Source organism: Martes martes, assembly GCF_963455335.1.
Source record: "Martes martes genome assembly, chromosome: 9".
Taxonomy (NCBI): domain Eukaryota; kingdom Metazoa; phylum Chordata; class Mammalia; order Carnivora; family Mustelidae; genus Martes; species Martes martes.
In genome coordinates, this window is record NC_137896.1 from 100,144,962 (window position 1) to 100,168,806 (window position 23,845).

The window sequence follows — 23,845 nt, forward strand, 5'->3', positions numbered from 1 at the left end:
CACATCAGTAAGCTAAGTAAGAAAAATCATAAGAACTGACAAAGAAAATCTGACAAGATCCAACACCTACTCACAATAAAAACTCACAGCAAACCTGAATGAAGGAAAAACCCCTCAATTTAATAATAATTTTAAAAAATCACAACCCCCATGGCACCTGGGTGGCACAGTCAGTTAAGGATACAACTCTTGGTTTTGGATCAGATCATATCAGAGTCATGAGATCAAGTCCTGTATCAGGCTCTGTCCTCAGTATGAAGTCTGCCTGAGGCTCTCTCTGCCTCTGCCCCTCCCACTTGTGCTTGCTCTCTAAATAAATAAATCTTAAAAAAAAAAAAAATTGCAGCCCCTCCAATTACACCTAACATCATAATTAATGGTAGAAAATTAGAAGCTTTCCCCTAAGGTTGGGAACAAAGCCTCTACTCCTATTCAACACTGTACTGAAGTCCCAGCTAATACAGTAAGACATGCAAAAGAAATAAAAGGCATACAGATTGGGAAGAAAGCAATTAAACAGCCCTTTTTTTTTTTTTTTTTTAAAACAGAGGACATTATTTTCTATGGGGAAAAAAAGCCCTAAGAATCATTAATATTAAAAAAACAAAAAAACAAAAAAAACTCCCAGTATTAAAAAGTATAGCAAATTTGTAAGACAGAATGTAAATATATGAAAGCTGACTGTTTTCTAATATATCAGTAATAACTAGAATCTGAAATTTGGGGGGAAGGGAGCCTTTACAACAGCACCAACCAAACAAAAAAAACCAATCAAGTATAAATCAAACAATATGTATAGATAAGATCTACTGGAAAACTATAAATTGCTGATGAAAGAAATCAAAGAAGATATAAATGGAGAGACCAGTCCATGTTCATGACTGTAAGACTCAACATTAAGGCATCGATTCTTCTCAACTTCTGCAGATTCAATGCAATCCCAATCAAAATTACCACCATCTATAATTGTAGATATCAACAAAGAAGTTCTAAAATCTATATGTAAAGACAAATGACCAAGAATAGCCAACATAACAGTGAAACAAAGCTGAGGGATTCCTCACTATCAAACTTCAAGACTTACTATAAAGGTACTCAACAGAGTAGTATCAGCCAAGGAAGAGACACACAGATCAGTAGAACAGAATAAAGTCCTAGAATTTGACCCACATAAATATACTCAACTATATACATAAAAGTAGAATTTTTAAAATTAACATATAATTTGTTATTTGTTTCAGGGGTACGGGTCTATGATTCATCAGTCTTACACAATTCACAGCAACCACCACAGCACAAACCCTCCCCACTGTCCATCACCCAGGTACCCCATTCCTCCTACCTCCCTCACTCCAGCAACCCTCAGTTTGTTTCCTGAGGTTAAGAGTCTCTTATGGTTTGTCTCACCCTCTCCTTTCATCGTTTCATTTTTCCCTCCCTTGTGCAATGATTCTGTCTTATTTCTCAAATTCCTCTTATCAGTAAGATATGATAACTCTTTCTCCGAATGACTTATATCGCTTAGCATAATACCCTCTAGTTCCATCCATGTTGTTGCAAATGGCGGGATTTCATTTTTGATGGCTGCATAATATTCCATTGTGTATATATACCACATCTTCTTTAACCATTCATCTTTGATGGACATCTAGGCTCTTTCCATAGTTTGGCTCTTGTGGACTGAAAGTAGATTTTTTTTTAAAAATTTTTTATTTCTTTTCAGGGTAACAGTATTCATTGTTTTTGCACCACACCCAGTGCTCCATGCAATCCGTGCCCTCCCTAATACCCACCACCTGGTTCCCCCAACCTCCCACCCCCGCCCCTTCAAAACCCTCAGGTTGTTTTTCAGAGTCCATAGTCTCTCATGGTTCACCTCCCCTTCCAATTTCCCTCAACTCCCTTCTCCTCTCCATCTCCCCTTGTCCTCCATATTAAAAGTAGATTTTTAAAAAAAAGATTTTATTTATTCATTTGACAAAGAGACACAGCGAGAGAGGAAACATAAGCAGGGGGAGTGGGAGAGGGAGAAGCAGGCTCTCAGGGACCCCAATGTGGGGCTTGATCCTAGAGCCCTGGGATCATAACCTGAGCCGAAGGCAGACACTTAATGACTGAGCCACCCAGGCACCCCAAAAGTAGATTTTTTTTTATAATTAACTGAAACAAACTCATTTTTAAATGGTCTAAATTCAAATCTTGCAGATAATGCTGATTAAGCTCAATTTTCATTTTAATAACATCTTAATATGATAAATTATACCCTATATTTATACTTGAAGTATTTTGATAACTAGAAGCACTGAGGTGTGAATTGGAACAATTTAATAACTATGTAGAAGATGGTAACTAGGGACACATGGGTGGCTTAGTCAGCTAAGTGTCGGTCTTCAGCTCAAGTCATGATCCCAGGATCCTGGGATCAAGTCCCACATTGGGCTTCTTGCTCTGTGGGAAGCCTGCTTCTCCCTCTGCTTGCTGCTTCCACTGCATGTGCTCTCTGACAAATAAATAAGATCTTTAAAAAAGAAGGCAGCAACTAGCTGATAGAACAATTTCACATGACCACCAGAAAATATTTCTTTCCCCAAATGTTAGCAATAGTCAGAAAAATAGTTAAAGAAATGTTTTCTGAACTTGTATATATATACTTGTATATTTTGTATATTATATACTTGTATACAATTTTATATTATAATTACTTACAGACTGTCTACTACAAAAGGTCAAAGATTTTTTCTTATTCACTTAGCCTTTGCACAATGTCTGGCACAAAGTAGATGCTCAATAACTTATGTTGAATTCAATTGCATGGAATATGCATTGTGAAGGGGCATAAAATTTCAGCGATTAGTAACGATGAAAAATCTAAAGAAACCTTCTATATATGTTTTTAAATGTCAAAGTTTCATAAAATCTTGTCAAAAAGAAAAAAATAACTTTAAAAATCAAGAGATTTTGCAAAAGAAAAACATACCTAGGGAGAAATGGGAACAACCAAAATTATCCAGCCATACCCCAGTGGTTCTCCACCTGATTGTATCTAGAAGTCACCTGGGCAACTTTAATACCAACTTAACTGGGCTAGTAGTAGAGCCCAAATGATAGACTTAAACTCTCTAGGTGATTCTAATGTCCTATTAGGGTAATGTTCTACTAGTCCAAGACAAACAGCTCAAGAAAATGTATCAAGTCTTAGAACTATAAAGATCACTACAAAAACAACAGGAAATTAAAAATAGATAAAAAGGAAATTAATGTTTTAGTACCAGTATTATTTTAGTAATAAATGAAAAGTATTTATAATTGATAAATAAAGGTGAAAATTAAAAAATGAACACAGTATTAAAAAAATCCATCTGTAAAGTAGACAATATGCTATGAAAACCAAAAGGAATCTACAGAGTTTCACACTATCAAGAAAACACTTTATACAAGTTCATTCATAGAGTCTACAACATGCCAAGCAAACTAGTCACAGGAAATAAATAAAAGGGCATTTTCCAATAACACTGTGGAGATGAACAGTAAGCCAAATAAATGGAAAACAAAATTATTGAATTTGTTAACATCTGTCACTGAAATTAATTCCAGATGGACTGATAATTTAAATACAGAGTGCAAAACTGTATTACTCTAAAAAGACAGTACAGGAGAATACCTTTTACAATTTTAAATTTAGGAAGGGGTTTCTTAAATAAGCAGCAAAAATCAGGGACCCATGGCTGGCTCAGTTGGGTAAGCGTCTGCCTTTGGCTCAGGTCACAATCCCAAGGTCCTGGGATGGAGTCCTGCATCAGGCTCTCAGCTCAGAGGTGAACCTGCTTCTCCCTCTGCCTGCCACTCCCCCTGCTTGTGCTTGCTCCCTCATGAGGGTGAGCTCGCGTGTGCGCAGACTTTCTCACTGACAAATAAATAAATCTTAAAAAAAAAAAAAATCAGTAAGTGTAAAAGACTGATATTTTTAACTACGTTGAAATTAAGAATTTTTATTCATCATAAGACACTATTTAAAGAAAAAAAGACCACAAATTTGGAGATCTTGAGATCTAACCACATAAATGGTAACAAATAAAAAGCATTTATAAAAAGTTGGTATCCAGAATATATAAAGACATATTCAGAATAGAGATTTCCTATGAGTCACTTTTTTTTCTGAATTCTGCACACTATATGAAAAATCCACAGGATAATTTGTCTCTGGATAATGCTATCTCCTTCCAGAGAAGACTTACATTTGCTTTTGGCAAACACCTAGCCTAAGGGCATTGGCAATTGATTTTTAATTAAACTTAATGAATGCAATCAGAGATTTGAAACTGGACTTCAGTCTTTGTGAAAGCCATTTTACTCCCAGCTCACTGCCACTGCTCAAGTGTACCCTTCTCAGAGACCCAACCAAAAGCCTTGGGAATTTACCTGAATCATATTATCACTGGTATGCCGTGAACTCTAATCTTTGAACTATATCTAACCATAGGGTCTGTGAAGAACTCCACTCAAATTCTCAGTTTCTTAACCACTGCATTAGGAATTAGAGGATCTCTTTAGTGGGAAAGTGGTCCCAAATGACTGGGCTCATGTAATCGAGCTTTCCTTTTTTCTGGGATTTTGATTTTGCAATTCTTCACTGCTTTGATAATTTTAAGTGATTACAAATAGTTAGGCTTTTTATCTATCTCTTCTAGTTATTTTCGGCAGAAGGGCTGGTTTCAAACAACCTAGTCTCTAATCACCTCATGTGTTTTTTAAAGGATGATTTCTTAGTTCTGTCCAATTAAAAGGCCTAGAAGCAAGAACGCTCCAGTAGCATTAAGTACCATGAGCACCTAAATTTTGGTTTCTAAATACCATTCCCTCTAAAAGAAACCAGTGTTCCTTAGAGAAATAGCTGATTCCAGGTCCCAGGCTGGGAGATTCTAATCACACTGCTACAGACAGAATGTTTATGTCTTCCCCAAATTCCTATGTTAAAACCTAATCCCCAATGTGATAGTATTTGGATGTCGGGCCTTACGGAAGTGACTGGGTCATGAGTGCCAAGCCCTCAGGAATGAGTTTAGTGACCTTACAAAAGCAACCCCAGAAAGCTTGATTCCTCCTTCTGCCATGAAGACACAGTGAAAAGACAGCCATCTATAATTAAGAATCATGTCCTCGCCAGACACTGAATTGCTGGGTACCTTGGTCTTAAGACTTCTTAGTTTCCAGAACTGTGAGAAATAAGTTTCTATTGGGTATAAGCTACCTAGTGTAGTAAACAGTATTTTGTTACAGCAGCCTGAGCAAACTAAAACAGGTATGCATATATATATATATATATATATATATATGCATACCTGTTTTAGTATATATATGTATACATATACATACATATACATGCATATATATATATATATATATAAAACTAAGTTCCCCACCCACTCTTGACCCTTAGCTTCCTTGCACCTCTCTCTGAAGGTGATGTCTGTAAACTGGGATTCTGTGTATTCTTCAAAATTTAAAACATACATATAACCAGAAATTCACCAAAAGGAACAAATAACTGAACTTAGGTCAAAATGTGCCTACCGTCAGATGGATATACAAAGGAAGGACAAGTGGGCTGTACTTCAAATATGTAACTGTTCTCTCATTACCTCTACTTCTGTTCATCAAGCAAATATCTGATAGGCACCTTACTCTTGTTAAGGGAATTCAACACTACGCTGACTCAGTGAATAATAAAAACATGATCCTTGCTCTCAAGAAGCGTGTAATTTTGCTGAGCGACACAAGTAGAAAAATATTCTCGCAGGATAACCTTTTCTCTGTTTTCCTTGATCTCCTGAATTCTCTCCAAAACTGAACACTGTGGTTCCTTCCCCTCCACCATCAGCATCCCATCAAACCTGCTGTTTTCCTGAATTCTCCTATTTTCAGTTCATGGTACCAAACTGAGGAGAATAATAGGTTGCTATTTAATCTCACCTCCACTTAACCCTAAGAATCAGCTTTGCACTCTTATTCCACACCCAGTAGATCAGCAAATTCCAACCACATCTCCTAAATATTTCTAAAATCCATCCTCTCTATCCCCGTATTTCCACTATTGGTTAAGACCAGCATCATCTCACACCTGGACCACAAACTGACCCCCATACCTAATTCTCTTCCCTCCAATTCTTGCTCCAAACCACTATTCTGAATGCTCCCATCCCTAGTGAGTACGACTCACAGGACTTTGCTAATCTACCCTCTATATACCACTGCAATTTTATATTTGACACTGCCATCGCTTCCCCCTGCATCCCATTCAGTTATTTCATCCTCTAACCACACCTGAGTTCTTTCTGGTTCCTCCAATCTATGCTCCACACTTCCACACCTTACATATGCAGTTTACTTTCCTTAGGATGCCCCCTCTTTCCTAATCATCCATCTGATCTTGTGATAAGATCTAGAAACCCTCCCTGATCAGGTCTTCTTCCCCGCACTGAACAGTCAATCACTCCCCCCACTGTAACATCACAGATCTTGTATACACTTACATCATTGCCCTTATTTACTCTAAAATAAGAGTATTTATTCACATGCCAGTCTCCCCCAGTAAACTTGGTATTCTTTGATGTTGTAATCCAGTGTCTTATTTTGAAAACCTGGTATCCAACCCAATACACATAAAAATATCTCAATAAATGTTTACTGTATGAACTAAGTAAATGAACCCTTCTCTTTTTCTCCATCTCCCTGTCTCATCTTTTTTTCTGACAACAACCCACAACCATGAGACATGACTTAGTTTAAGGATATAAGTTAGTTATAGGATTTAGGAATTCTGATGCCATGATTATACTACTCTACCCAAAGGGTAAATCAGCAAAATCCCTGTGTAAGGATAGCACAATTTTCCAGCAGTACCTTAAGTCCAACAATCCAAAGAATCTCTTTCCAACACAATACCATGTCCTCTTGATTCCCATCACAACACAGTCACAGGTTTCTAACTAAATTACAAGGCTCCTTCATCCTTAGCAAGCCCAATCTACTCATCACATGGGCACTTTAAGGTAGAACAAGTTTCACCACTAAAAAGTTTTTAGTGGTGAAATATCAGGATATCAATGCCTGATGCATTGATATCCATCAATGCATCAGGGATGCCTGGGGGCAATAACTTTAGTCTGTAAGGCTCCTTAAGTAGCTATAATGTTTCCCTGATATATCCCTTGAAACACTCTTCATCTTAAGACCATTTGGCTTTAGGAATATTTGACCATCAATTAAATAATACTAAAAATCCTATAAACAGTCAAGAACAATTCATAGGAAGGTGATGTGTGGAAAAAATGATAGTAAAGGGCCAAATCATTTCTGATCATCCCAGTCTGGGGGTGATCACTCCAACCTCTGAGCTCCTGAAACTGTTTATATAGTACCCAATCCAGACTTGTTCTTGAAATGCTTATCTTACTTGCTAGATGACACATTCCTTCGGTGTTTATTTCATCTTTATGATATCCTACTGGCGGGCATATTTTTTTTAAAGATATATTTATTTATGAGAGAGAGAGAGTAGAGGGAGAGAGAAACCCAAGCACAGAGAAATCCAAGACAACTCCACACAGAGAGCAGAGTCCTGCATGAGGCTCAATTTCATGACCTACAAGATCACAACCTGAGCAGAAACTGAGCTGGATGCCCGACTGTGCCACCCAGGTGCCTCCTGACAGGCATATTTTAAAAACTAATCTCATGCATAAACCTAAAATTTTCTGGTGTTGACTCACTTTCCTAGGTAAGATGCCATACTGGAAGGGATTCTGACATCATGTTCTTAGCAATTATATTTATCATTTAAAAATACCCTAAGTGATGGGACGCCTGGGTGGCTCAGTTGGTTAAGCAGCTGCCTTTGGCTCAGGTCATGATCCCTGTGTCCTGGGATCGAGTCCCACATCGGGCTCCTTGCTCAGCCGGGAACCTGCTTCTCCCTCTGCCTCTGCCTGCCTGTGCTCGCTCTCTCTTTCTGACAAATAAATAAAATCTTTAAAAAAAATAAAAATAAAAATACCCTGAGTGTTATACAAGAAACACATATACAAAGAGATCAGTTTAAAACAGTAATGAGATGGTTTTCCCAGAATCTTGTTTTATGAATGGCAAAGCTAAGGTCAAACACTGGAGGAAAATAATCTTTCCCTAACGTTAAAAATACACTTCTACAATAACAAGCATCTTTGAATACACACACAATACAAAATGTGCATCTGTAGAATGCTCTACAGCTTACAAAGTAATGTCACATGCTCTTACCTCATTTCAGCTCCACAATTTTTATTTTACCAGGGAGTAAAACTGAGTAAGTTGCCTACAGAAATTAACATTTATAGAGGATGCAGTGTTCTAGGACCTATGGTTAACAAATATAACCATCATTAACACACATTATGTGTAAGCAACTTCATGATGTAGGACATTGGTTTTTAAAATCATGCCTGCAAAAGCTGAACAGGTGAGATCATTAATACAGGATTTCGGGTTTGTTTTTATTTTTTTCATTATGGGTAAATTTGTACTGGGTGTTGTAAAGCAACGCTTCTCAAACTTTAGCGTTCACAAAAATCAGTGAAGATCTTGTTAGAATTCAAATTATGTTAAAAAGCTCTTGGGCAGGGCCTCAGATTTCTAACTAGCTGCCAGGTGATGCTGACGAGGCTGGTCTGCAGTTGGGTGGCCAGGTAGTAGAATATATAAAGAATTAACCCTAACTAGCACTACTAAAAAAACTTAACAAAACTTTACAGTTTTTTTTCATCTTCCATGACTCTGAAGTGAAACTTTCATCATTTCTACTCGACAAGACTAAGGCACAGAGAAATGAACTTTCCTTAGATCACAATCCTGGGGAACAAGGATTCAAACAGGAAAACTGACTCTGCGGGGCACTCAACCGCTACACACTACACCATTATCTCAGTTTACAGGTAGATCCGGAATTCGAAGCCAGGTCCTAAGTTAGCCTTAGTACCCATTCCCACCAGTCGGGTCCTTACTACAATTAACGTGCCTGCAGTCAACATCATGTTGTAGGGCAGGGAAAAGAGGAAAAAGGAAGGAGACCCTCCACTTAACACAGCAGGTTAGAGGGAAGGGGCGGCGGTGGGTGGGCTCCCTGCGGACGACTCTCGGGCTATCGGCAGGTCTGCCAACTGTCCGGAGGCGGGCGTTAGGGGCGGGGCGTCGGCCAGGGAAAGGTTCCGGGCGGGACATACCAACGCGCGCAGGGGAAAGGTTTTCCAGCGGCCAGGACCGCCTAGCTACCTCCGTGCCCGGTGCCGGGGCTCCGAAACTCTTTATCCCGCCCTCGGCCCCTCTGTGGAGTTCTGACGGAGCAGGGCTCTCTTTTACCACAGCCGCCTCCTTAGAGATTCCTCCTCTGGCCCCTCGGTGGAGTGGAAGGCCCCGGAAATGGGGGCCGAGCGGCACCTGGCCAGCCGGGAAGGAGAGCGGCCAGTCGCTTACGAACTCCACTACGCCCCACGCAAATCCCCCGACTCTTTTGCCATCCCCGTAGCCCTTACCAGCTCTTTGGGCGGCTTCTCCTGGGTTTTCCCAAACAGCCCCATGGCGAACCGAACTCGTCTTGCCCCTTCCGGCTTTCCGTTCCCTGCGCCCAGGCAGGTCACGGGCAGCCGCCTGGGCGGGGCAGGCGATAGGGAAGGAGCCCAGACTCCCAGAAAAAGGAGCGGCCACAGGGAGGGTCGTGCGCATGCGTCCGGCGCGTGCGCAGAATTGAGCTGGGCGGAGTTTCGTCAGAAAGATCGGTGTTGTTGCGCATCTTCTGGTAGGGGATTTGTAGATCCATCCGACGAGTTAGGCGTGTTTTAGCCAGGTGTGGAAGTGATTCCTTTGGAAGATACGAATTTATTAGCTACACGTGGTGATTGCAGCTGCTCCTCATACTTCCGCTAAACCTGTATGTTGTTGCACAGAAATCTGTATCTCCGCCTGGACGAGGTCCAGTTACAACCGCTTTGCGAACGGCGTGTATCTCCTAGGCACATCACATGCAGAAAGCCAGAAATGACCCCTTCTTTCTCCCTCTAGACCTACTCCTACCCTGTGTTGTCGCCCCCATCACCTAATCATTCTAACCTGGACATTATCTTCTCTCCTCCTCTTATCAAGTCTCAACAATGGTAACTTCTCAATGTGTTCGAACTCCCGCCGTCACAGTGTCACAGTGTCACAATGTCCAAGCCATCGTCACGTGGATGATTCCTGCCTGGCATTTGTGTGTGTGTCGTCCTGTGCGCTGCATGGACCATGACCTTAATCAAATTCTCAAAGGTATCTGTGATTAAAAAGGACCAGACTCATTTTAGCCTGGTAAGCTGATTGAACCTGTGCAGTGAGCTGATGGTTGCTGTCATTACCAAAGGTCTTGGTGAAGGGACCACTCATTTAGTGCCCACAGCTCCATACTCCGTCTCTCGTGGGAATGTAAAACGGTACAACCATTTGGGGAAGGTTTTGGCAACTTCTTAAATGCTAAACATACGCCTAACTTATGCCGTTCCACTCCTACCTAGTGGAGGTAAAGCATAGGTCTTTTTTTTTTTTTTTTTTTTTTTTAGCACAGGTCTTTTACAAAGACGTAAATGGCTGTTCATAGCACCTTTATTTGTCATAGCCAAACGCCAGAACTAGTCCAAATGAAAGATGAGTGGATAAACCAGTTGTGATAGACCCATGCAATGGAATACTACTCAGCAATAAAAATGAACAAACCATTGATAGCCGTGACAACATGGATGAATCTCAAAATAATTATGCTGAAAGAAGCCAGAAAAAAAGAAGAGTAGTACTGTAAGATTACATTTATATAGCATTCTAAAAAATGCAAACTAGTCTATAGTGACAGAAAGTAGCTCAGTGGTTGCTAGGGGACGGGTTAGTTTGGGAAGAGGCAGGAAGGACAGACTACAGAGACACATAAGGAAGCTTTTGGGTGTGATGGATATTCTCTTAATTGTGATGGTTTCACAGATGTATACAATGTCAAAACAAATGGATACTTTCAATACCTGTAGTTTATGTCAATCATACTTAAAGTTCTTTTAAAAATAGCAGTACAGGTTCGTTGTAAAAATTAAAATCCCATTCTTAGTTCCTCAGGGGAAAGTTCTCAAAGGACCTTATAATTAAGTTATTATAATTATAAGGGCACCTGGGTGGCTCAGTTGTTTAAGTGTCTGCCTTCCGCTCAGGTCATGATCCCTGAGTCCTGGGATCAAGCTCCCCATTGGGCTCCCCACTCAGAGGGGAGTCTGCTTCTCTTTCTCCCTTTTCCTGCTCATGTCCTCTCTCTCACTCTCTTTCTCAAATAGATAAATAAAATCTTTAAAAAAATATAAGTATACATAGTGTGAATCGTTTGAGATCTTTTCCTTCGGAGAATATGCTTTTATATATTTTTACTCAGTTGGGATCATATTATATGTATTGTTTTGCAATCTCCTTGTTTTAAAAATGATTTTATTGATTTATTTGACAGATCGAGAGACACATCGAGAGAGGGAACACAAGCAGGAGGAGTGGGAGAAGGAGAAGCAGGCCTCCCACCGAGCAGGAAGCCCCATGGGGGGCTCCATCCCAGGATTCCAGGACCATGACCCGACCAGAGGTCAGATGCCCAAAGACTGAGTCACCCACGTGCCACTGCAATCTCTTTTTTAAAAAATATTTTACATAGATTTTCATTGCTGTTAATATTTATAGCTAAGGAATTCTGTGGCAGGAATGCACTAAATTTTTTAAATCATTTCCCTATTGTATGAGATCAAGTGGTTTCCAAATTTTCCCTATTAAATAATAAATGTAGACATAGTTTAAATTTAAAAAATACAACCAATGTTCTCCATACAGGTTGCACAGTTTTGAACTACCAACGGTGTATGAGAGCATCCTATTCCCTAAATCCTTGCTAACAATAAATGTTAATCAATATTTTGCACTTTTGCCAACCTGAGGGTATAAAATATTGTTCTTAATTTTCATTTTTAGGATTACTAGTCTAGGTGAGCATCTTTTTGTATATTTATTAGCTATTTGAAATTCTGTTAATTACTTCTTTTATCCTTTGCCCATTTTCCATTGAATTGTTTTCCTTCTTTCCTTTCCTCCTTTTTTTTTAATGTGAAGGAACTCTTTGAAAATGAGAAATCTGCAGACATTTTTTTTTAAAGATTTTATTTATTTATTTGACAGACAGAGATCACAGGTAGGCAGAGAGGCAGGCAGAGAGAGAGGAAGGGAAGCAGGCTCCCTGCTGAGCAGAGAGCCCAATGTGGGGCTCGATCCCCAGGACCCTGGGATCACGACCTGAGCTGAAGGCAGAAACTTTAACCCACTGAGCCACCCAGGCACCCCTGCAGACATGTTTTTAAAGTTTCCTTCACCATATCCCTCCTCTTCTTTTTCTTTCTTTTTGAATGAACTATAAGGCAGCAAATTTTCATGTAGAAAGACACTGAACTTCCATTGATTCAACAATATTTATCAAATGTCTACTATGGGTCAAGCATTCTATAGGCTCTAGGAAAACTAGAGTGAACAAAAAAGAACCTCATACAATCTGGTGAGAACAGGTATTAAACAATGGTGATCCATAAAATTAAGTGAATTACTACAAATGCACAAAATTCTGACCCTAAGAAGAACACGTGATGGTTAGTGAGTCATCCCTGAAGGTCATATACAAGTGAGCCTTGAAGGGTGAGCCAGCAGAGTTATGAGGAGTATCCAGTACAAAAAGAAACAGCATGTTCCTAAGAGTCTTCCCAGGTCTGGGGGTGGGTTTTGGGCCGCAGGCACTTCAATTCCTAAAGTTGCACTTGTTTTAAAGCTGGTTATCAAGGGTGGAGAGGCCAAAGAGAGTGTGGAGGAAGGCTGGACTGGGCATGTGGCATCTAACTGAAATGCAGAGTCCATAGCTACTGCTGGAGCCCTGTAAACCACCAGTGCGGTTTTCCTCAGTGACTAAAAGGGCACCGTGCATCTTCCACATATTTTCCAGGCTCCATCCTCGAAGCAACATATCCTCTACTTGTGTCCTGATATTGCTTTGGCACTAGACAAAACTACAGCTATAGTTTGTCCTTCATGCATGGACCTCAGGAAGCATGCACCAGATCCTCCCACCTGCTAAGACTCATATCTGAGGGGGTGGGAAGAACTAAGTGAGCAGGCATTCTAGCTCTCTGCTCCTGCCAAACACAGCAAGTGTTTAACAGGATCACACTCCCTTGCCATATGTTCACAAAGACGTTTATTCACACACAATTTCAAAGGTTTTATGTGCGTTCTCCTGATCCCTGAAAAATATTATAAATAGATGCATATCCCTCACTTGAAAGGTACTGCAATGCCCGAGGCTTTAAATATTTCCCTGAAAAAAAATGTTTCCCTGAACAAAAAATAGAAAGGACTGTTTTTCCTCCATTCCCCAGTTTGTCCTTGCTCATTTCTGCAATATTTCCCGTCTTACGGAGCATTGTAGCTCACAACTGCTCCCCATTCACCAGGTAGACTGTTAAATGAAATGTTTTGGGCAAGAAAATCACAACCCAATTCCTAGCAGGAATTTTGGCCTAATAAAACCAAAATACACTTCGTTTTATATAACAGATGAATTCTGAAATGTTAGATGTAAATTGACCTATGGAAAAGTGAATTCCCTTCGATGCCTTATATAATAATTTGGGGATGGATCTATCTAAATTTCTGGCTAATCTTCAGATCTCGGGGGCTCCTAGCCACAGCTTATGACTTGAGAGAAGGCTAAGAAAGACCTTGAGTCACCCGCCGATTTCCAGCATTCCTCCACCAGCCCTGCGACTACCCTGTACTGGTTTCCCAGGACTGCTCTAACAGAGTACACCAAAACAGGTGGTTTAAAACAACAGAAATTCATTCTCCCACTGTTCTGGAGACTAGAAATCCAAAATCAAGGTGTCAGCAGAGCCATGCTTCCTCTGAGACTATGGATAGAATCTATTCTTTCCTTTCCCTAGGTTCTGCTGATGGCTGTCAATCATTGGCAGTCCTTGGCTTGTTGGTGCATTACTCCAATCTCTGCTTCTGTCATTACATGGTGTCTGTATGAGTCAGCTTGGGCTACCACAACAGGATACCATAAATTGGACAGCTTAAACAACAGAAATTTATTTTCTCACAGCTCTGGAGGCTGGAAGTCTGAGATAAGTACCAGCATGGTCAGGTTCTAGAGAGAGATCTCTTCCTGGTTTGGACTTCTTGCCATGTCCTCCCATGGTAGAGAGAGCAAGTTGTGGTATCTCCCTCTCTAATGAGGGTACTAAGCTCATCATGAGGTCCCTACCCTCATAATCTCATCTAAACCTAATTATCTCCCAAAGGTTCCATCTCCAAATGCCAACACATTGGGCACAAATGCATTTTAAGGATGACACAATTCAGTCAATAACAATGTTCCCTCTGTGTCTCTCTTCCTCTTCTTATAACTACACCAGCCATACGGACCCACCCAAATCCACCACGACCTTGTCCTAACTAATTATATCTATAATGATCCTATTTCCAAATAAGATCACATTCTGAGATACTGAAGGTTAGGTCTTCAACATATCTTTTGAAAGGGTACAATTTCAACTACAACAATTCTGATTTATACATGAATTCTCAACTTTGGAGAAGAGAGAAGGTGATAGAGGATGGTGGAAAATGTTTAGCTGAATCCTTTCAAAATAAACAGACTTCTATCCTCCCTGAGTGGCCCAAAAGTAGGGACAGTTTCCACTTGGAAGGGGTAAGTAGATATCTGAGGCCTGAGTCTAGCCTGAAGGATGTACTTTCCCTAGGAAATCACAGTAATTACCACGGCCACCACATATTGCCCTCTAAAGTACCATCTCCACCATTAATACTCTCATGGGAGACTCACATGACTTTTCTTACTTCCACACAGCATAGCAGAGACAAAGCCTGAACGTTGGCAGATCCAGCTGGAATATTTAAGTGATACTTTACTAAAGTTGCCAAAAATAGTATCAGAATATCAGAATTGAAAGAGTAGCATGTGACTCACACATTCAACATGATGCTAGGCTGAAAATTTTGAAAAACTAGCTACAAACGCAGAGTCTTGTTAAAATATAACCAGAACTATTTTATGTGCATGGTTGATCTCCAAAAAAGCAAGAGAAATTGGTAGTATCTGCCAATAACAGAAACTTAGAACCTTGTGTTTGTGTTTTAAAAAATTCTATATAGCTTATAGATGGTAAAGTACACAGATCTTAAGTGTACGATCTGTTGAATTTTTACATTAGTATATGTAAAACTACATAGTAGTTTTTTTTACTATGTAGTTTTACATATACTACTATGTAGATCAACATTTAAAATATTTCCAAAATCTTAGAAGGCTCTATCATGCCTATTTCCAGTCAGTACCCACCAAAGATAATCATTATTCTGACTTGTATCTCCATAAATTAGTTTTCTCTCTTCTTGATGTCACGTAATGAAATCAAATAGTATGCTTGGTTGTAATGATTGGGCAGAGGAATAGGAGGCAAGGCTTTAAGGGTGGGAAATGGTAAGGCAAAATTGAGACTCCCTGAAGAGAAGAGCCTTCCAGACTTCGCTCCCAGTAAAAGGACAGACTACAGAGAGAAATCTATCTGCTGACAAAGAGGGTTAAGAAGAAAATGTTTGAGGGTGCCTGGGTGGCTCAGTGGGTTAAGCCACTGCCTTCGGCTCAGGTCATGATCTCGGGGTCCTGGGAACGAGTCCCGCATCGGGTTCTCTGCTCGGCGGGGAGCCTGCTTCCCTCTCTCTCTCTCTGCCTGCCTTTCTGCCTACTTGTGATCTCTGTCTGTCAAATAAATAAATAAATAAATAAATAAAAATCTTAAAAAAAAAAGAAGAAAATGTTTGTTTCAGGCCACATATCTGGTGAAAAAATAAAATTAGAAGGCTTCCTTAAGAAACTGTAATTATAAGGCTGCCTTCCTGTGGGTTTAAATAAATAGTACTACCTTTGTGTTGCAAATCCTAGCTCTAGATATTAAATTAAACTGTTCCTAATTTAATTAATTAAACTGTTCCTAATTTAAACTGTTGAGAACTTTATGGGGACCTAACTGTTAACTTGTAATTGTATAACCTGCTAAATTATCATTCCAAAATGGGGGCAAAATAAAGACTTTGGGAGTAAAAATGGTTAAAAACGGACCCAAAAAATCCACAAATGGACAGATCAACACTAAACAAAAATCTAAAGAATGTGCTTTACAGATAATAGTGTTGATCTTAAAAGGAAGGCCTTAGATACAAGATAAAATGATAACAAATAATTTAGTGAATACTGTGGTCAATCTGAAAAGAGTTGACTGAATAAATGATAATAATATTGAATTTGGGGAGACTAAAAGGGTAAAACTAAGTCATTCCACAACAATAATATGAAATAAATGGGTGGGAAGTCATTGGAATTAAAATGATCACAGGGGAGTCACACATCTTCCCTTATTACCCCTTAACAGTGAGATAATGAAAACAAAATATGATTTAATATTCTTTGGGAAGGAGTAAAGATATTGAATAATTTTAAATACTAAGTAAATTTGTTAGAATTTTAAGGATAATCACTAAAATAAAAGCAGTATTTCCAAAATAGTAGAGGAAAAAATGGAATTAAGAATATTAATCTAGGGGCGCCTGGGTGGCTCAGTGGGTTAAAGCCTCTGCCTTCGGCTCAGGTCATGGTCCCAGGGTCCTGGGATCGAGCCCTGCGTCGGGCTCTCTGCTCAGCGGGGAGCCTGCTTCCTCCTCTCTCTCTGCCTGCCTCTCTACCTACTTGTGATCTCTGTCTGTCCAATAAATAAATAAATAAATAAATCTTTAAAAAAAATTAAAAAAAAAAAAGAATATTAATCTAGGGGGGTGCCTGGGTGGCTCAGTGGTTTAGGCCTCTGCCTTCAGCTCAGGTCATGATCTCAGGGTCCTGGGATCGAGCCCCGCATCGGACTCTCTGCTCAGCAGGAGCCTGCTTCCCTCTCTCTCTGTCTGCCTCTCTGCCTAGCTCTGATTTCTCTCTGTCAAATAAATAAAAAAAATTAAAAAAAAAAAGAATATTAATCTAGGGGCGCCTGGGTGGCTCAGTCAGTTAAATGGCTGCCTTTGGCTCAAGTCATGATCCGAGGGTCCTGGAATCAAGACCCATGGCAGGCTCCCTGCTCAGCAGGGAGTATGCTTTTCCTCTCCCTCTTACTCTGTCCTTCACTGCACTTGTGCTCTCTCTCACTCTCTCTCTCTCTTAAATAAATAAAAAAACTTTTTTAAAAAAGAAGAATATTAATCTAAATAAGGTAGAGGGATGCCTGGGTGGCTTAGTCAGTTAAGTGTCCTACTTTGGCTCAGGTCATGATCTCGGATTCCTGGGATTGAGCTCCACACCAGGCTCCCTGCTCACTAGGAAGTCTGTTTCTCCCTCTCCCTCCACCCTTCCTCACACTCATGCATTCTCAGTCTCTCTCTCAGATAATTAAAATCCTTTTAAATAAATAAGGTAGAAAAGGAGACAGAAAAGTTGGGAAAACTAGGAGGCACAAAAGACAACGATAGAAGTAAAGACGTATCAGTATTCATAATGAAATGCACTATCTGAGCTCATCACTCACCATTGAAAAGAGATTCCAGACTAGGTTTTTTTACATTTAGGTTTAAGCTACTTAAAAGGGACACAAATGCAACATAAAATTTAAAAAAAAAATGGAAGAAAGACCTACACAAACATATTTACCAGGTAATTATGAACCCAAACAAAGCTGTTATAGCTATATTTTTTTATGGCAAAATAGCTTTTTATGTACAAAGAAGTTTATAATGTACAAATTTCAATCCACCAGGAAGCTAATCATATAATCTTTTTAAAAAGGGGGGGGGCAGAGGGAGAAGCAGACTCTCCACTGAGCAAGGATCCCAACATGGGACTCTATCCCAGGATCCTTGGATATGACCTGAGCTGAAGGCGGTCACCCAACCGACTGAGCCACTCAGGCACCCCAAGAACTGACAATTTCAAAGAGAAATACCTAAACCCACTATCATAGAGGGAAATCTGAACTTTTTTTTCAAAAACTGATGGATCAGGAAGACAAACATTTGATAAAGACAGAGAAGACATAAAAACAAGACATGAGTTGGTAATCTAATTGTCATATTTTTTTTTTTTTAAAGATTTTATTTATTTATTTGACAGACAGATCACAAGTAGGCAGAGAGGCAGGCAGAGAGAGAAGGGAGGAAGCAGGCTCCCTGCTGAGCAGAGAGCCCGATGCGGGGCTCGATCCCAGGACGCTGGGATCATGACCTGAGCCGAAGGCAGCGGCTTTAACCACTGAGCCACCCAGGCGCCCCTAATTGTCATATTTTGTATACAACAGACAGAACAAGTTATCACATATCAAAGGTTTAACAAAATTGACTGTGTACTAGAAAATAAGACAAATGAAGAAACCATCCTGATACACACCCCACTATATGGCCACATTTCAACTGGGTTAAAAATCAATGACAAAAAACAAAACTTAAATTATTTTTGAAATGTGAAAATATATTTCCAAGTAATTCGTAAGTCAAAGAATAAATCTTAATGGAAATTGGGGAACCTGGACTCCTACCACACCTGGTAGTCACAAGACAACCTTTCCTCTCCCCACTGGGATGGTGTTAGAGGAGACCTAATAGAGACTCAAGACTTTCACCATCACCCTGTGATACTGAGATGACCCTCACCAGAGTGTCGGTGGAGAACTGGAACTCTAATCTCTACTTAGTATTTAGGAGGAATGCTTCTCAGTGTCCCTGGCTGGCTCAGATGGAAGAGTATGTGGCTTTTGATCTCAGGCTCATGAGTTCAAGATCCATGTGGGGTGTAGAGATTACTTAAATAAATAAAATTTTTTAAAAAAACTAAAAAAAATAAAATAAAAAAGAGGAACACCTCTCATGTCTCACTGAAGGCTAAGTAGGGAACTTGGACTTCTACCTTCACTTGTAGGTAATGAGGTGGTGCCTCCGCTTTTCCTACCAAAACAGCTGCAGAAAAGAACAGCAGAAACAGGTTTAAATAAGACTCAGTATCTCAGAACATAATGGGAAATGTCCAGGTTTCAAGTGAAAATCACTCATCATACCAAGAATCAGGATGATCTCAAAATAAATGAAAAAATAAAATCAATATATGCTTTACTAAGTTGAACAGTGTCTCCCAAAAATTCATGTCCCCTGGAAACTTTGAGTTTTACCTTATTTGAAAATAGGGTCTTAAAAAAAAATAGGGTCTTTGCACATAAATTAAATTGAGTAAAGATTATATGGGATTAAGTTGGGTCTTAAATACAATAAAACTGATGTCCTTTAAGAAGAGAGAAATTTGGACATGGGCACATAGTAGAGAAAACCATGTGGAGACAGAGGCAGAGACGGGAGTGGGTATCTGTAAGTCAAGAAACACCGAAGACTGAACTATCAAAAGCTAGAGGAAGCAAAAGCTCGAAGAGGCAAGTCCTTCAGAGAAAGTATGGCTCTGCCCAAAATCTGGATTTCAGCCTTGATTTCACTTTAATTTCTAGCCTGAAGAAATATGAGAGAATAAATGTCTGTTGTTTTAAGCCACCTAGTTTGTGGTCATTTGTTGTGGCAGCCCCAATAAACTTAATATAGATGCTAAGAAGGGGATAACAAAAATGTTCAAATTACTTAATAAAGATTTTTAAATTCCATGATTTTTAAAATGCTTCAACAAGTGACTTAAAACATGACTGAAACAAATTTTAAAAATCTCAGGAAAAAAGGAACACACAAAGAAGAACCAAAGGGAAATTTTAGAATTAAAAAACACAATAACTAAAATTAGAAAGTTCATTTGGTAGGCTCAACAGCACAATGGAGAAGACAGAAGAAAGAATCAGTAAAATGGAAGATAGAACAATAAGCCAGTACCCAATCTGAATGACAGAAAATAAATGGAAAAAGAGTGAATAGTACCTCAGAGACCTGTGGGACTGTAACAAAAGATAAAGCATGTCATCAGATTTATGGAAGAAAAGAAATATATCAGGACTGAAAAAGTACTTAAAGAAATAATGGCCAAGGAAAAGAAAAGAAATAATTACTGAAAACTCCAAATTGACAAGGAGCATAAACCTACAGATTTGAGAGACTGAGCAAACCCCAAAAAAGATACAGTCAAAGAAATATACCTCAAGATGAAGGTAGATTCAACTTTTGAAAACTAAAAACATCTCAAAAGCAGCCAAAGAAAAATAGCATCTTACCTATATGGGATAAACAATTCAAATGGCAGTGGATCTCTTATCAAACCACGAGAGACAGAAGGAAGTAGCACAATATTTTTCAAGTACTAGAAGAAAAGAATCATCAGAACCTTATAACCCAAGATAATATTCTTCAGAATGAAGAAATGAAGACATTTTCAGTTGAAGGAAAACTAAGAGAATGTGTCACCAGAAAACTACCTTAAAAGAAAAGATTGTTTCTTTTCTTTTTTTTAAGATTTTACTTATTTATTTGAGAGTGAGAGAGAAAAAAAGAGAGCAAGTGAGCACACGAGGTGGGGGCAGAGGGAGAGGAGAAGTAGACTCCACTGCAAAGCAGGGAGCCTGGTGTGGGGCTGGATGCAGGGTTGGACACAGGGCTTGATCCCAGCACCCTGAGATCATGACCTGAGCTGAAGACAGATGCTTAACTGACTGAGCCACTCAGGTGCCTCAAGAAAAGATATTTTCTAAACAGGAATAAAACAATAAAAGAAGGAATCTAAGAACATTAGGGAGCAAAAAAGAACAGACTAGGTAAAAATATGGATTGAATACAGTGGGCTTTTGCTCTCCTTTTGAGTTTTCTAAACTGTGTTCAGTGATTGAAGCAAAAATTGTAATATTGCCTAATGTGATTCTAAATAAAGGTAGAGGAAATACTTAAGATAATTATATTATAAATGGGGGAAGGAAAAGAGATCTAAAGAGAAATAAGGTGTTTTTAAAAAAGATTTTATTTATTTATTTGATAGTGAGAAAGAGAGAGAGAGTGCATGCACAAGTAGGGGGAGCAGCAGGCAGAGGGAGAAGCAGGCCTCCCGCTGAGCAGGGAGCCCGATGCGGGGCTCATCCCAGGACGCTGGGATCATGACCTGAGCCGAAGGCAGATGCTTAGCCAACTGAGCCACCCAGGCGCCCTAAGAAATAAGGTTTTTATACTTCACTTGAACTGGTAAAATGGTGACACTGGTAGACTGTGATAAGTTATATACATATAATGTAATACCCTAGAGCAACCACTAAAAAACTATAAGAAGAAATACACTAAAAAATACCATAGAGATATTGGCCATCAGGGAAATGAACATCAAAACCACAGTGAGATGACTTCAAACACACTTGAATGACTATAATTTAAAAAAAAAACCACCCACCTGGGTGGCTCAGTGGGTTGAGGCCTCTGCCTTCCACTCGGGTCATGATCCCAGGGTCCTGGGATCAAGCCCCATATTGGGCTCTCTGCTCAGCGGGGAGTCTACTTCCTCCTCTTTCTCTGCCTGCCTCTCTGCCTACTTGTGATCTCTGTCAAGTAAATAACCGAAATCTTTAAAAAAAAAAAAGACAAAGTGTTACTGAGGATACAAAGAACTGGATCTCTCATACACTGACAGTGGGAATGTAAAATGATGCAGTTTGGCAGTTCCACAAGAAGTTAAGTATGATACCATATGATTTAGCAATTCTACTATAGAAACATACATATCAAAAATGAAAATATATGTCCACATAAGAACTTGTACACAGATATTCACAGCAGCATTGTTCATAATAGTCAAAAAGTAGAATTAACCCAAATGTCCATCAATTGCCAAATGGATACATAAAATATATTATCCATGTACTCAAATATTATTTGGTCATAAAAAAAGTAATGAAATACTGATTTATGCTACAATGTGGATGAAAAATTGAAAACACTATACCAAATCCAAAGGACACATAATTTTGCATAGAATAAGCAACTCCATAGTGAGAGAACATAGATCAGTGGTTTCCAGGAGATGGGAAAAATGCAGAATGGAATGTGATTGCTAATAAGTATGGGCATTCTTTTTGGAGTGATGAAAATGTTCTGGAATTATATAGTGGTGATGGTTGTACAACTTTGTAAATGTAGTAAAAGTTATTGTACATATGGAGATGAAAAGTACAACATAGAAAATAGAGTGAATAACATTGTAATAATGTATGGTGACAAATGGTAACTACACTTATTGTGGTGAGCATTAAATACTGTGAAGGTTTTTATTTTTATTTTTTTTATTTTTATTTTTTTTAAAGATTTTATTTATTTATTTGACAGACAGAGATCACAAGTAGGCAGAGAGGCAGGCAAAGAGAGAGAGAGGGAAGCAGGCTCCCCGCCGAGCAGAGAACCCAATGCGGGACTCGATCCCAGGACCCCGAGATCATGACCTGAGCCGAAGGCAGAGGCTTTAACCCACTGAGCCACCCAGGCGCCCCTGTGAAGATTTTTAAATAAGCAAATCATGTAGTATGTGAATTCCATTTCAGTAAAGCAGTTTTAAAAAAACAGTTTAGATATATCAAAATGGAATTCTAAAAAAAAATGTTCAAGTTATCCATAGGAAGAGAGGAAAAGGAAACAGAGAGAACAAACAAAATAAAATAAAAACAATCAGACTTAGTCTGAGCATATCAAGAATTATATTAAGTGTAATGGTCTGAATACAATTAAAAGAGATTGATAGAAAGGATTAAAAAATACAACTATATGTCAGTACAATAAACTCACTTCAAATAAAATGATATAGGCAGAATGAAAGTAAAAGAAAAAGAAAGTGATTTCATGCAAACATTAATCAAAAGAAAGCAGGAATGGCTAAATTATCAGATAATATACACTTAAGACCAAATAAATTCACCAGAAACAAAGATATACACTATACCATGATAAAAGTGTCAATCCACCAAGAAGACATGGCAATCCCAAATGTGTACACACCAACAACAGAAGTGAAAAAAAATGGGAAATAAAAATTGATAGAACAGAAATAAAGAAACAGACAAATACACAATTAGAGTTTGAGATTTCAATACTGCTGTCTCAACAACTGATAGAACAACTAAGAAAATCAACAAGGATCTCATGATGAAAAATATCATCAACCAACTGGATAGGATCTACATGACACATAGAGAACACTCTACACACAACAGCATGCATACTCTTTTCAAGTGCCTACAGAACACATATCAAGGGAGATAACATCATGGGCCATAAAATAAACCTCAAGAAATTTAAAATAAGTTAAATCATACTAAGTATGTTCTCTACCAACAGTGGAATCAAGCTAGAAATCAATAACAGAAAAATCCTCCAAACACATTGAAACTAAACAACACACTTCTAAATAATTAATGGAACAAAAATAAAGTTTCAAGAGAAATTAAAAAATGCATTTGAACAGAATGAAAATGAAAATACAACATATTGGGGTGCCTGGGTGTCTCAGTCATTATGAGTCTACCTTCAGCTCCGGTCATAACCTCCAGGTCCTGGGATAAGCCCCGAGTTGTGCTCCCATCTCAGCAAGGAGTCTGTGTCTCCCTCCTCTTCTGCCTCTCCCCTTGCTTGTGTTCTCTCTGTCTCTCACTCTCTCTCAAATGAATAAATAAAATCTTTAATAAAAGAAAAGAAAATATAACTTATCAATGTTTGTGGGACACAG

The 23,845-nt window shown here is 39.0% G+C and overlaps 1 protein-coding gene and 1 long non-coding RNA gene across 3 annotated transcripts in view; one reads left to right on the plus strand and one right to left on the minus strand.

Moving 5' to 3' along the window:
• LOC308349321 (E3 ubiquitin-protein ligase RNF103) overlaps positions 1-23,845 on the minus strand; it is a 110,188-nt gene that overhangs the window by 49,201 nt on the left and 37,142 nt on the right. The window contains exon 1 of one of the 2 annotated variants that reach the window (XM_080813949.1): positions 9,564-9,760. The exons of the other annotated variant lie outside the window; for it this stretch is intronic. Coding sequence (XP_080670075.1) covers positions 9,564-9,608 — 45 coding nt within the window. The 5' untranslated portion in view covers positions 9,609-9,760. Of the gene's footprint in view, positions 1-9,563; positions 9,761-23,845 lie in introns of those variants that run through there. 2 annotated transcript variants of the gene reach the window in all.
• LOC308349322 lies at positions 9,771-12,019 on the plus strand. Its single transcript, XR_013967438.1, has 3 exons — positions 9,771-9,826; positions 10,171-10,332; positions 11,540-12,019. It is a non-coding gene; the product is annotated as an uncharacterized lncRNA (long non-coding RNA).